Source organism: Lissotriton helveticus, chromosome 11, assembly GCF_964261635.1.
Source record: "Lissotriton helveticus chromosome 11, aLisHel1.1, whole genome shotgun sequence".
NCBI lineage: Eukaryota > Metazoa > Chordata > Amphibia > Caudata > Salamandridae > Lissotriton > Lissotriton helveticus.
The window spans coordinates 601004352-601020249 of record NC_136072.1 but is presented as its reverse complement, the minus strand read 5'-3'; the positions used below and the strand labels follow the sequence as shown (position 1 = coordinate 601020249).

The 15898-nt window shown below is 42.7% G+C and overlaps 1 protein-coding gene across 1 annotated transcript in view; it reads left to right on the top strand.

Annotated features, from left to right (window-relative positions):
• The window catches only part of GK5 (glycerol kinase 5), a 155071-nt gene that overhangs the window by 64241 nt on the left and 74932 nt on the right, over positions 1-15898 (top strand). Inside the window, exons 4-6 of the mRNA XM_078666415.1 lie at positions 2935-3028; positions 4455-4586; positions 9014-9089. Coding sequence (XP_078522541.1) covers positions 2935-3028; positions 4455-4586; positions 9014-9089 — 302 coding nt within the window. The remainder of the gene's footprint in view (positions 1-2934; positions 3029-4454; positions 4587-9013; positions 9090-15898) is intronic.

Here is a 15898-nt window from a genome sequence, read left to right as displayed (position 1 = left end):
TGTGGTCTTGCACCTACTTTGTCCTGGCAAGCTACCGCTTGTTTATCTTTAATGGAACTTTCAGCTACGTTGGCTGTGCTTTTGTGTTTGGTTTCTTGCCAAGCGTGTGTCGGATGTGCGCGCCTTGGCCACTTCGGCGCGGGTCTTTTTCCCCTGACGGGGGTCACTTTTATAGTGGGACGTCGCACAAGGTCGGCGTCACGTACTATTTCGTACCCAGCCTTTGTGGACACTCCCAAGTTGTGTGTCGTACAGTCTTTGCAGGCTTATGAAATATGACGTTGGACGTCTGCCCTCTGGGCTAACTACAATTGCTAATTGCCCTGCGAAAACCACACAGAGCTGTCTCTTCCCCCACTCTTGCGGGTGGGTGCGTTGGGTCATGCGAGAAGCAGGCATTGCTACTATATGTTTGGAGCTCACTCAGCCAGGGAGGCCATGGCTTCTAAGGCGTTCAGTGGGAGCTCGTTTAGAGGATTTGATGCGAGCAGCTGATTGGTCCTCGGATTCCACGTTTACAAGGTTTTCCTTTAAACCGGTGGTGGATTTGTGGTGAGTAAGCTTTGAACTAGCATAATCCGAAGCCTCCGGTCCTGACATAGAATCGAAATTTGCCTAGCTTATGTAACGGTAAGTTTCAATTCTATTAAGGACACGGAGGCGAGGATTATCCCACCCTGGAGTTCGGCGTTGCGAACCCACCCGTATCTCAGTAAGTAAACTGTTTTCCATTTTTGCGTGGTGCATGTTCTAATGCCAGTCTTGATGATGTTCTCAACTTGCGTGCTGTCAGTTATGTTTTCGGTGCTTCTCTTACGTTGTCGTTTTTTTCCGCTAGGAAATGACGGCTCCGAACAGGACCAATGAGGAGTGTGCGTAACCAGCGCGAAGAAAGAGGAAGAAGGTTGAGAGGGGACTGGCTTTAGTACCTGGACTGGACATAATAGAAGGACTAATGTTGGAAGGCTCATGGGAGCTGTAGTTTGTTCTGGATTCACAAACTTTAAAGCTGTTTGTTTCCAAGTTTTTCCTGCAGTTTGGACATGGATTTTGAGCTTTTCTAAGGCTGCTGTGTTTTTCCTAATTGTAATAAAGCGAAGGAAGAATAGCATAATCCTCGCCTCCGTGTCCTTAATAGAATTGAAACTTACCGTTACATAAGCTAGGCAAATTTCGATTCATCTCATGAGGCTTATGACTGCTAGTCCACTGATAGGGACCACACAAGTGTGGCTAGTCTCAGCAGAGCCTGTCCTTCTATGACAGTCTAACCAGAAATAATCTCCTAGTAAGGATGGTCTCACCAGAGAGGCCACATTATGATTGCGACTCACCAGAGTGCATCCTAAGCAGCTTGTAGCACTAGAGACACCATCAGATGATGCTTAGCATGAGCAGGTAGGCCATCTCACAATAAACTCCATCACCAGAGAGCCCATCATGGCCTAGCTAGAGAGGCTGGTGAACACCCTAAATATCGATTCCAAATGATAGACGGCCCAAAATATCGAATCAAAAATATAGATAGCCCAGAATATCGAATTATCAAAATATAGTAAGTTAGAATATCGATTTTGGGGTATGAAATATCGATTTTTTTTTTAGTATTATTTATGTTAGTATATGTATTAAAATTATGTATTAATGTTGTAATGTATTTTTAATTTTTGCGTAATTTAATTCCGTTGTGGGTTTATAGGGGAATAGGGTGGGAAGTAATGTAATTATAGTAAATTAATTATTAATTTTTATTTATATGTATTGATAATTAATTGATTGATAAATAATGTTTATTTGGTAATTAATTTTTATTAACTGGTAATTGTTATTAACTGGTAATTAATTTTTATTAATTGGTAAATAATTTTTATTAATTTATTAATTGATAATTATGTTGTATTATTTATTTGGACCGGGTTGTGGGTTTACAGGGGAATAGGTTGGGAAGTAATTAAATTGTAATAAAGTTAATATTTATTTTTATTTAGAAGTATTGATAATTAATTGATAATTAATTATTAATTGGTAATTAATTATTATTAATTGGTAATTAATTTTTTAATTGGTAATTCATTTTTATTAATTGTTAATATATTTTTTATTGGTATTGATAATTAATTAAACTTTAATATTCATTACTTTCCCTACTGTTGCACTCTCTGGAGTGGGAATAGTAATATTTACCCCTACGCTATCCAACGCTTTCCCTACTGTTGCACACACTGGAGTGGGAATAGTAATTTTTACCCCTACGCTATCCAACGCTTTCCCTTCTGTTGCACTCACTGGAGTGGGAATAGTAATTTTTACCCCTACGCTATCCAACGCTTTCCCTACTGTTGCACTCTCTGGAGTGGGAATAGTAATTTTTACCCCCCGCTATCCAACGCTTTCCCTTCTGTTGCACTCACTGGAGTGGGAATAGTAATTTTTGCCCTCTCACTATCCAACAAATTCTCTACTTACTTTTACATTACATTTATTATTTTTACATTTTAAGATTTTTTACATTATTTTAAGTATGTTTTATTTAATTGTTTTAATATTAAATTAATTTTATATTATTATTAATACATTTAAAAAATTCGATATTTTAGTTAACTATATTTTTAACATTCTATATTTTGGATTCGATATTTTAGTACTTACCTGTTTGTAGATGGGCATTCTATATTCTGTACTTCGATATTTTGGAGTCGATATTTTGGGCATTCTATATTATGTCCCTCGATATTAAGTCACTGAACCCCTTCCACTTGGTTGTGTTGTTGTTGCCCCTACTACGAATCTGGCAACCACATTTCAGAGTATTAGTTAATATTATAAACGGAGGGGACTGTTGCTTTAAAATGTTAAAGTGCTTTCTCCTTTTCTGTAAAATGTATTAGGTTGTGTACAAATGAAACCGATTTAACTTTAAATGTTATTTCCTAGGACAAATGGCCTTCCTTTTCATAACTTCATAAGCTGGCAGGACCTGAGAGCAGCTGAACTTGTGAAATCCTGGAATGAGTCTATTTCAATGAAGGTAATTCTTCCTCCGAGGTTAACATGAGTGGTATCAATCCTTAAATGCTGAATGTGATATAACTTTTATGTGAATGACAGAAAAGGACTTGTGACTTAGCGAACTCAGCATAACAGTTTTTGTATATTAGGTTCCTGAGCCGCTAGCTTATCTGCATTAGACCATATCTTTATAATCTGACTTTTTGTCTCGGTCGTTTGCCCTAAGAAAATTAGTTTTAGTATATAAATGGAATGAAACACCTAAAGTCCGGATTAAAAATTTATTTTTGTTCACAAATTAATGAATGAATGAATGAAGCGGGATTTACACATGCGCGACTTAGCCCCATGGGCGTCAAGGCGCCTAACACCAAACTAGCTGAGGCACAAGATGGGTAGAGCTTACTGGTACGCATTAACAAAGCACCAAGTTTTAAGGTAACATTAGCCACAAGCATGTGAAAAAAATTATTAAATAGTTTGTTACCTAGTTGTAGGCAAATATGCCTTACATCAAGCAAGATGGTTTTGATGAATTTGCTTCATACAACCTAATGTAAATACTCAAAGGCCCAGATTACTAGTACCCCATGTCGATGGTCGTTTTTTATCGCAACTGGTAAAATTCTGTCTTCTGAGGTGCAGAATTTACAGGGGTTGAGAAATACCACCTATTTTGATTTCCTTCTCCAAAATGGGAAATAAAATGCACGCTTTCGGAATTTCCTAACCAAATTCCGCAGATTCTGGTAATTAGCAAGAATGTCCCACCGGCACATTTCTTCAGGTTTGACCTTGTGAAAATTGCTGGGGTGCAATTGTTAGAAAGGGCCACCGTACATATTCGAATTTTGCATGGCACTTATAAAAAGTCTTGTAGTCTCTTCAGAACTTTGGTGAGAAGACATATCAATGAACGCCATGTCTTGTAGCCTCCACTGTTACATACTTCACATTGGACACACTTGTAGTTCTTTTTGTTGGCTCTTACATACCTGTGCAATGACTCTTAAGTACAAGCCACTTTGCGGTATGCTTCACATAACGGAGTTAAGAAGGACAACAATGGGAGACAAATTGAAAGAGGATCATTCTAAAGGCAGGAAACTAACAGATGGCACAGAGAACCATAATAAACTTTGTGCTCCCCTCTCCAACATTTTTTCCCACAAGACAGAACCACAAAACTTTTTTTTTTATCTTACAACTGGTGAAGGTGTAGTTACACCTGCATTTCCCTGATTGACTTGGTAGAGATTGTCTTCAAGTCCTACTTTTCACAACTTGCTTCTTCTGTTTTTAATGCTGTGCTAGTGTTTCATATTATATCCATGATGAATTGTTAACCAGAATCAACATATTCTGGCCATGATAACTATGTGCTATAATTGTATTTCGCTTTAGTTAGCTTGATCCTTTTTTTTTTTTTTTGCATTTCGAAACAGGTAATCCATGGTTCCAGCAAAATTCTTCATTTTGTTACTCGAAGAAATAGATTTCTAGCTGCGAGTTTGCTAAACTTTACGACGCAGCATGTTTCCCTGAGGCTGGTGTGGGTGCTTCAAAACATTCCGGAGGTAAGAAAGTCCAGGTAAAAGCATTTCTGTCTGTGGTTCTCTTGAAAAGCGTTATTTCACATGTAACCAGCAATGGCCCACCCAATTCGATCCTGTTTATTTGTTTGGGGTTGCCTTCCATTTGAATATAAACTGTGAAAGGAAAACACAGTTATTAACCCTACCTCCAGGTCTCATCTTTGCAAAAAAAAAACATTTTTATTCAAATACCTTGGTACGTTCTAATACTATGGCTCATGTACAAAACATAGCTCCGCTTAAGGCAACAGCATTGCCAAAGGAAATATATATGGAACTACATATAGATTGGGCCTCTGGAACAGTGCCGGCTTTAACTCGTCACTTTTTGTGAGTATTACTTCATCATTTTGTAATTTTGTTACACATGGTAATACTATCTGGGCAAAGATTTTGCCTCAATGGGACTACTTTAACAACCAAATCTAGAAATAAGTAACTGAACGATGACCAGTTAACCTTTGCAAAGGACCTTACTTTGTGCGAGAGCTTATTGCCACATTTTAGTAACTTTTTTTTTTTAATACAATTTTATTGAAACATAAACAGATCAGAGTCATAGTCCAATTACACAATTTGTACATCGCAATATGCAAAAATAGCACTCAAAAATGATAAATCAAGGTTCATGACAGTGCAGAAGTCTGGCCTAGGCCATAGCCATATCTGCCGTGGGGAAGCGACACAGTTCCCCTCTGGAAGTGTTCCAGAGGCCCCACTTCATTTTTAAATGAAAGTTTTTAGTCCAAATCAATTCAGAGTCAGAAATCTAGTTACAGACAATATGGCAAAACGGAATAAGATACAGAGTTACCAAAGAGGAGGTCAATACACATTACGATGTAATAGTCTAGTTCGGTCCATGGCCAGTTCGATGGTAGGAGAATCACACAGTTCACCACAATACTTATTCCAATGACCCCACTTTTTATCCCACTTCGCAGGGCCATTTTAGTAACTTTTGATCTTTTTCAGCTAGAAACAAATTTTATTTTGTTAAAATCTGCTGAATAAGTATCAGATGATAGATCTAGTGGCAAATGCAGAAAATCCATAATTATGCTAAAAAAAGTAATGGTTCACATAATTCCAGTGGTCCTGCATAGAGAGGGTGCTATGGTTGATGGCAGTGTTTAATGAAGCAATAGCACACAACCTCAAAGGACATGGGACCTGATTCCCAGTTTGAGTTATGCATGTTGGGTGTTGACAAAAGAATACAAAGCAGGCGTAAATATGTTTACTCAGACAATTACTCAAAAGTAAATCTTAGGCAAAGGGCGCAAGCCAGGTTAGCCTTATGAGTATGGGAACACTTAAAACGCCTTAATTTGTGAGCATTCATAAACCTTTTCACCCCCTGGAAATGGTCGGTGATTTATCCCAGTCAGGGGCTGGAGTAAATCTCTTTCCAGTGTGGAAAGAGAACAGAACACTTTCAAACTTGATTGGGGTGTAAGAGAAGGAGTTTCTCCACAGGGAAATAGGAGGTCATTGCTATGCTAGAAAAAGTTTACTTCATGGCTACCACAGAATCCAAGGACGCTTCTTTTCATAACCTGATGAACAACAAACACCAGAAATAGATCCGATTTGAGGTAAACGACTAACATTACCAGTTCCTTTTGGATTAAAGTCAGCCCAGGGGTATTCACAAAGTGCATCACTCTGGTGTCAGTTTACTTCAGATGGCAGGTAAAACATGTGTATCCCTAGTAAGACAACTGGATGGTAAAGGGCAGCTCTATGCAGAAGTGCAGAGAAAGTGGAAGTAAAGGGATACACACATTGCACCGGTTGGGATTCACCCTAAATATGTCGTAATCCTCCACAACACCTGAGAAAGAAAAGGGTGTTCTAGGGGAGCCTCTCAACTCCAAAAAGGAAGAGCTTTTCCGGTACAGAAAATGATCACTGCACCAACACGTTCGGCACCTCTACCAGAGGGAACAGTCGCTGACCTGAGAACATTTATAAAGCTACTGGGTATGCTCGCCTCTTTCATACTAATTCTCTGATTCTCCATGTTACACATGTGACCAATTCAGGAATGGTTACAGATCCAGCGGTTTCAGACAACGTGGAACTGGGAGGATCTTGTGACTGTTACAGAGTTCAAAGGGAAATTCAATGGTGGAATGTTCAGAATATGTCAAAGAGCAGCATATTGAATTAGCCGCCCTCATTCGTGATCATCATGACCATCACAACAGATGCATTCCAAACCGGTTTGAGAGTGCACATGGGGCCAAAGAAGACATCTGGAGGCGATCAAACCCATAAACATTATGGAACAGTCTTACTTGCTCTTGAGGGCATTTCACATGCATATCAGGGGATCATAATACTGATTCATACACACAACACAACAACAATGTTTTACCTCAACAAGCAGGGTGGGGTGCAGTCTTATGCTGTGTCAAGACTAGCTCAAGAATTTTGGAAATGGTCAGTATAGTATATAGAGACATACTGTTAACAGCCATACATCTGCCAGGTGTCCAAAACTAAGAGGCAGACCCACTACGCAGGCTACGAAACTCATCCCCCAAATGGGAACTCAAACAAGACACAGTCCATGACATTTTCCACCAGTTGGGTACACTACTCATAGACTTGTTTTCCACACCTACAAAATGCCCAAGTCTCTAGGGGATGCCCTATCAATAGAATGATGAATAACCTTTGCATATCTTTTCCACCGATACATGTAATACTTCTGGTCATAAGCAAGTACAATTAGACAACCAATCACAAGATGTTTCGTACATGCCATCCAAACATGCTATATGGCAGCAGGGGTACCCAAGGCGAGACACCAAGGGCGCACTTCACTAAGAAGAAGGGGACACACTAACCTTTATAGCCAAAACATCCATAAATGATAATTGTATGACTGAGATGTGGTCATTAGTCCACACATTCACAAAACACTATTATGAATATATCCAGATGAACAAGGAAGCACAAGTAGGACAGATTGTCTTAAGACACCTGTTCACACACACTTACTTTATTCAACCCTGCCTTGCGTATGGGGAATACCATATTGAAAGAAAAGTCTTCAAGCTGCAAAACTACACGGACAGGTAAGTAACCATTTTATTTCGTGCTAACAGAATGCATGGGTTTTGCCAAAGATCGACCGTTAGCTCTTAGTATAGTATTCTCTATTGGCTAGAGAGACCTTTTGCAATTGTGGTGCAGAATGATGCAGGGCATGATTAAGTAGGTATTGGCAAAATGCATGAAATTCATAATATAATTACTGCATCTTCATTTTAAGCACTGATGCATCCCTAGTTAAAACGTAAAAAATTGATGTAAACATAATACTCTTGAGCCAGTGTCCTTTGGAAAGACTATCAGCCAGATTCATCAACGGAAAATCGGCTCGCAAAGGGCCAGATTCTGAGAATCTGGCCCTTTGCGAGCGCAAATTTTGCATTTGGGCTTCATCACCCCAAATGCAAAAATCGCAAATTGCGAAATCGCTAAATTGCGAGGAATTGCATTTAAGGAATCTCTATTTGAGATTCCTTAAATGCAATTCATGAACCATTTTTGAATTGCGAAATCGCTATTTTTGGCCGCTATTTACCTCGAAGTCTGACTTCGTGGTAAATAGCGAAAACTTTGAAAAATGCACTTTAGTGCATTTTTCTAAGTTGTATGTTACACACACACACATGTCCTTTGGACATGTGTGTGCGCAACATCAGTCTACATTTACATTTCAGGGGTGCTACAGGGTGTCCTTTGGACACCCCTGGCACCCTTGAAATCGCATCCTTATTTGCGATTAGCAAATTGCTAATCGCAAATAAGGAATGACTCCCCATTCATTCCTATGGGCCTAGGAATGAATGGGGAGTCATTCCTTATTTGCGATTAGCAATTTGCTAATCGCAAATAAGGAAGCTGTAGAAATCGCAAATAATATTGCGATTTCTACATGAATCCCGTTTTGCGAGTCTTTAATAGCGATTCCTTAATAATCGCTATTAAGGACTCGCAAATCGGGACATTGATGAATCTGGCTGCAAGTCTTGTACAAGATAGAATTATGGAACACTCTCTCCATTCTTGATCCCGGGTTGCATGCAAGATCTTCCTAGTGCATGACACTTGCCCTAGTGTTGGCAGGAGATGTTGCCAGCTTCAGCGCTTTGGCCTACGCCCTCCTTCAACGTCCCTTTTATTTTATTCATTTATGTATTTATTTATGTTAGATATTTTTGTTATGATAATTTCTGGCTTGTCATTATCAACTTACTTAAACATAAAACTGACAGGCTTTGTTTCTGCATGCATTGATTGGGAGAGCAATCACATAGTCTCTGATGCATGGGTGCATAATATGCCCGGCAGTACTCCTAAATAAAATGCACTATCTTTGCTTTTTTCAGGTACGGCAAGCTGTAGAAAAAGGAAATTGCTGCTTCGGGACTATAGACACCTGGCTGCTATATAAACTCACAAAAGGTAAATACCCAGACAGTGGTCAACTAGCTGTATAAGGCACCCTATTCTCCCAATTCTCCTCACACCTGGGATAATGTACCCTTAATTCATAGGATGTCGCAAGTCTTCGACAAGTTCCTTTACCAAATGAGGCAGAACTCCACGTTCCTTTATTAGGTCATATAACTCCCAAGTGGTACATAATAACCTTTTTATGTACAATAATGGATGTTTTATTCCTTATAATGTTTGGTTGTAGGTGTCCAGAGTTGTTGGTCGTATAACAGGTGAAGCAGTGACACTAGCGGTGTTTGTGCAGCATTCTCACCCTGTTGTGACATGACTGAGGGAGGTAATCCATTAATAAATAAAGTGCCTCTGAGCAGAGAATGAATGGTCACCTGGGAAGATTGGGTTTGCAGATATATGATGCAGGGAAACAATTTCTGGCAACATACGATCTGGAACAGACCACTTACCATAGCACGGTCAGATAACTACTGGATGTATTATCTCCGTCTATAACAATAGGAAGATTAGCAACACCGCAACAATGCCACAAAGAAAGGAAGATAGTCCCACTGTCGCCAGGTTTTCTTATGCCCTCTTCTTCCTGGTGTAAACAGCATTTTGTGCAGCCAATCACTGGAAAAGAAAGGCTAATGCTGGGCAATCAAAAATGAAACACCCCAGAGAAGTTGTCAGTTCTTTATGGAAAATCTTCCACCAATACTGTACATATCCCTTGATGTCATCGCACCAGCTGACACCATGAGCCAATGGGTAACACACACCTAGTCCCTCTTTTCTGATCATTCTCACTTCCAGGTGAAGCATGGTATTTTCTGAGTCGTCTCTAAAACCAGTTCCTCCGTTTATTCCATGACCGGTCACTGAAACTGCCCTACAGGATGATTGTTAGTTCCTGTCGAAGGACACTAAAGGACACTAAAGACTAATTCTCTGGCTCCAATGGCTGGACCTGTACCATCACCACTTAATGCGTGCCCATACTTGCTGAGGTAAAGGACCCTTCAGTCACAATGAGGCAACTACCCAAACCAATCTTGCCTAGCCAATTCCCGTCCTACTATAAATCCTTCCATACACACATTTTCTTTTGCTCCCTCTGCCTCAAGAATGGGAGAGGTGTGGTGCAGCGACCAGAACGGCTGACTCCGGGGCGCGGAACTCCCGGTTTAGTCGCCGGCAGCAGCTCGGCATCATGTGACTCTGGGCAATAGTTCACTTAATCTCCTGATGGCCCTCAGTTCCTTGAAACCTTAAGGGGTGATATGTTCACGCTTTACAAATATGAATCATTGTTATTATTTATTATCATCAAGAGACCTTTTAGTTGTAGAAATGTAGAATACTTTCGGAAGCTGTTTTGTGAAAGACCACTCCGATATACAGCCTGTAATTTGTGTGGCATTCCCAAATCTAACTTAGTGGTTTACAATGATTGGTAGTATGACACAATCCGTGCCGAGAAAAGGTGCCGGTGTCCTCTCACAGGCCTCTGGTCCCACGAGCACCCACCCTTTATAGACATTGAATATATACATGCTGGATTTTGGTTTTATTGTATTCTGAAAAAGAACATTTGAAGGTCTGTGATTGACACAGGTTCCAAGTCCTACTCCTGGGTTTACTTGAAGGTCATGTAGTAAGTTATGGGAATGTTGAAAAAAGAAGGGCATCAGGAATATCTCTGAACATTGAGAGATCACATTTTTTTTTTTTTTTTTTTAAACCTTTATTGTACAAAGAGTGCTCACAAATACGGGCCTACAACCCAACGGGCTGGCCACCACATAGCAAAAGCATAATTAGCAATACAAATTTGTCCACAGGATATGACAGCAAGAACACAGGAGATACACCAAAAGCCATAAAGCAATCAGCAGGGACAGGATATTGGAAGGTTGATTTTCTTTTACGGGAACGGGGAGTACAGGATCATGACGGGCAGTGAGTCAAACACCAAGGGAGGGGCCGTGGTGAGCCGCGATCCGGCGATCATAAAAATACAGGATAAAGCCAACACGAAGTAAACATATCGATAAATACAAGCACAATTGGAGTACCACAAGGAGAGGCAATGGCGTTCGCCGTCCAGCGCCCACCCACCACAGCAACAACCCGACTTAACAAACATAAATAAAAAACCCCCATCGTAAAAAGCAATACGATACGTACCCCAACGAAAGGAAGGAAATCCCCCATGAAGAGGGAGGGGAAGGAGGAAAAAGGAAGGGACTCCTACCCAACCACGCGCCCCCCGGCGACAAAGCAGGAAAACAGAAACCGGTACACGGCACCCATTAAAGGTCGATGACAGAACACATAGCGAGCCATAATCACAATACGACCGGAAGGTCAATGCATCAGAAACACCCCAGGGGGACACATGACGAGACAGAGTCCCGAAAAAGCGAATACTCAAGAGCCATAGAACAAAAAAAAGGGGAGAAAAAAGGGGGGGGGGGGAAAAGACCCCCCAAAGTGATAGACCCCCCCACCCACCCCTCAAGCCCACCCTGCACCCCTGCAGAAGGCTATGGCCTACCCCCCAGCAGCGTGCCTGTCGCCCTAATTAGAACCCGAAATATAGAAGAGCAAAGACAAGACGGAAACAGAAGACAAACGGGGGAGGGGAAGGGAAAAAGGGAAGAAGACACACATGGGAGAGGGCCAAGGGACAGTATTATCTGCACCCACCCACCCGCCTGAGAAGAAAGGCAGAGCCCTCGGGAAGTCAAAAATTATCAGGATACACTCCAGGAGCACCATAAAGTCACACATAATCATACCGTTACATGCCGCTCATCCAAACCAGTACAAGACTACCGCACACAGAGGCAAATTTGTATCAGCCCTGTCCTTGTTTGTCCAAAGTTGTAGCCGTCCGATCCACTAAGAACCAGACCGCGAAGAACCGAAGGCATAGAACAGGGAGATCAGACGGCAGTCCAGATAAGACGCGTGGAGTAAAACACGGAAGATCCAGGAAAGTCATGGAACATCGCACACAATGCAGGCACAGTTTCAGGGACAGTTCAAGAGAGGCCGACCCAGCTGGGTTGGCACAGGAGCCATGGCCGGTCAGTCGAGGCGAAAAGAGGCAGGAAGAGTCATCGAGTCCAGGCCAGACGGAATTCGGCCCCCGGACCTGCGGCAAAGGAGACAGCACAGGACGATGAAGGGCAACGGAACTCCGCACACCCACAGACGCGGCTGTCGCCGGGGCCATATTTCCTAGGATAGTTCCAGCCGCACCCTGCAACGGTGAAGCCACACCCGGTTTTGGGGGCCCGAACGGCCCGAAGAGAGGATCCACCTCCAGGGTGAAGACGGGTGCAGCCACAGAAGCTCGCCAGGAGTGCAGGGCGTCCAGGATATCCTTAAGTGTAGGAAAACCTTTACAGTATCCGGCACCCGGGCCATGCGGCGGGCCTCCAGCGCTCATCCAGGCCCGGCTGAGACACTCAGGGTCGGCCGCCATCTTGGAAGCCCGGCGAGGCCGCGGCGGCCGTCAACCTCCGTCGGGGCAGCAGCGAGGCAAATGAAGACCAGCCGACCGGCGGCAGGGCACCCCGGGGCAGGAAGGGGGGCCACCAGAAGATGGGGAATCGCCGGCTCCACCAGTGCCGCCGGTCCCGTTCTCCGAGTCCGGGCGGAGGAAATCAAAATGGCCGGACCGGAGAACAAAGGGGGAGCAAGCCAGATGTACGAGTAGCCCCGTCAATGGAAGGCAGCGCCTTCACCCAAGGCCCCCGGCCCACCGGAGCCGGCCAGCAAGCACAGCCGGCCTACACGCACAACGGCCTCCACGACCACGTCCACTGCGCCATCAAGGGCCGATCATCGTGCTCCGTCCCGTCCTGGCGCCGCCGAGAAGGTCCAGGCCAGCCCGCCCCGGAGGCCCCGAAGCGAGCGGGAGCGCCGCACAGGATCCACGGCACCCAGGACCACCGGAGCAAAAGGTGAGTGCCTGCAAGGCGTCTTAGCACTACAGCACAGCAAATAGGGCTTCCCGGGGCAGGATAACGGCAGGATAGATGATAAAAACAGGCAGGCGAACGGAGCCGAGCTAAAACGCGGCCATCTCGGACGCGAGCTTGGCTCCTCCCCCGAGAGATCACATTTTTGAAGTGGGATGTTTCCTAGGGATTGATTAACTGTAGGGCTGGTGATATGGAAATGTAACTATTCCTGCTGATTGAGACCCTATCTCCATTCTTGAATCCATTAGGCAGGATTTTGAGGTTAACAGTGTTGATAATTCCCAATAATTAAATTTCCCTTGATGGCCAGGGAAAGTCCTTCTTCTTTCAAAAGTTTGAGTCACATATTTTAATATTGCTAGAGGGAAAAAATGTAACATTCAGTAAAACAAAATGCCACACTGCAGTTACGATAATTGAACACTTAACTGAATTTCTATCATCAAGATGTCTTGTGTGTAATTTTCTAATGAGACCAGGGTGTACAAAAAGATTTTTTTCAAATGTGAATTTTGGAGCTTAGGGCTATCAGCCCAGTTCCTAAAGATGTTCTATATAGCCAAGAACAACCTGTAAAATTGGATTTACATTTTTACTCAAATGCATGATAACATTTCAGTAAAACAAAATCAGTTTTTACCTTAAATTGAAATAGCCTAACCCCCAGGTTGAAATACATTTTAACCACAGGGATGAATGGCGAATAGGAAATGTGTTCAAATGGTGTATGTTGTCCATATTCAGAATTCCCTCTACATGAATAATGACTGTAACAGTCGATCTGCAAAAGGGTCGTTCACTTATTTTGGCATGTTGGGACACCTTGCGTTTTTCCTGAAGGTGATTTGCAGGAGCCAACCGCTTCCGCACTTTCAGGGTGGGATTTTTTTTCCTTAGTTATGCCCAAGTCCTAAGCAATATGTAAAACAGAAAGGATCAATATTCGTCCAAAAAGAATGTAAGCCCATTTTTCATGTGGCCTGGGCCATTTCAGCTCCCAATCCCCTAGCAGAGATTTCAAGTGTGCACATATTTTCTCAAAATCCAAAATTTCTGTTTTTCAAACCAAATTGTAAATGATTTCCATCCATTTGCCTTCAGCAAGACAGAGGGAGAGGCTGCTGCAAGAGGGTTGAGTGTTGTCTGCGATCGATGCATTGATGTAATAATAATACATTGTTTTTCATACAGTGCTTTATACTGCACTCTGCCATTTCTAAGCACGCTTGGGTGCTTTTTAGGAGTGTTCAAGTTTTTGGTAAGATAATTATCAAACACCGAAATGTTTGTAATTTATTCGGGGCTTACAGCACCAAAATCTGAATTTCTCAATAATTACTGGGAATTTTTCTCCATCTACGTTCCAGTAGGTGTGACCAACTGAAATTTAACGGGTATGCAGTTTTTATTGCTTCCAGTAAATATTGGTTGCTATAAAACCCCCAAACTCATAATTTGCATATGTGTGACAATAGCAGGTATCGCACATCTTGGAAATTATCAGCCCATTCGCAGTCAGGGCCTGACAGATGTTAGAGTTAACCCATTTCATAGGGCTCAATTCAGCTCTGACTGATTCGGCGATTTCGCCAGCATTATGCTTGATACCCTGGACGTCGATGAAATTCCTACCTGCATGGATGGCACTGTGTCTCATCCAAAAAGGAATTTGTAAAGATCTGGGCATTGTACAGCATCATACAGGGGACCTCAGGGCTTCCTTTTCTTGCACCACCAAACTTACTAGATCCTAGAGATGGTCAGGAGGAGTTCATTTTCCTTTGTTTTTCCTTTGAAAGTAGGGAAGACAAGCTTCTGTCTCAGTATTTAATAAGGACTGACATGAAGGTAATAGTGAAAATCCTACAATCTCTGATCTTTGCCAGGCAATGCACAGAAGGTTGGTCTGTGAAATTCTAAATTTCGCATTCATTATGACTTAAAGTAAAAGTGACTCTCTTTTCTTTTACTTAGATCATGGAGACTGGATGGTAGTGTCTGACCTGTCGTACACATATTTTCATATTCCTGTCCTGCAGGTCCACAGGCTTTATCTTCGGTTCACAGTGAGCCAGGAGCATTATCAGTTTGCGATGCTTCCTTTTGACCTTACCAGTGCCCCTTGAGTGTTCAAGAGGATGAATGAGCCAGTCTTCTCTTACCTTGATGACTTGCTGTCGAAGTCGTAGACCACCTCTAGACGACAATGGGCCATCTAGCATCGTTGGTGTTCACTATTAACGTACTGAAGTCACACATGACTCATTTGCATCTGTTCATTGGAGCCATTCTGAAATGGAGTAGTTTTGGGTCTTCCCCCCTGGGGCAGAGAGTTATGGCATTCAGGCTATGATCCTGATGTTCAGTCTACTGGATCTCAGTGAAGATGACGTTGAAACTGCTGGCTGTTTGCATCCTGCTAATCAACCAAGCCAGGTGGCAGTGAGGTCTGAAATCCCAGTGCGCACAGCACCAGGGTACTTATTGGATTTCATTCAGGTTTCCGATAAGAGTTCAAAAGGTGTGCAGTGATGGCTTCTAGATTGCAATTGGGCCAGTGGCAGACTCCTCTCCTTACCAAACCCAATGTTGACAGTGGTGACGGATGCATCACTGCTCAGCTGGGACACCCCCTGGGAGAGGTGGAGATCAGAGGGCTCTGTTCTTCGGTGTAAAGTCACCTTCACATCAATTTGGTGGAGTTGCAGGCAATCCACTTAACGTTGAAGGTTTTCCTGCGATGCACCAAAGGGAGGGTAGCATAGGTATTCCTAGAAAACACCACTGCCATGTGGTACTGCAACAAGTAGGGCATGGCTC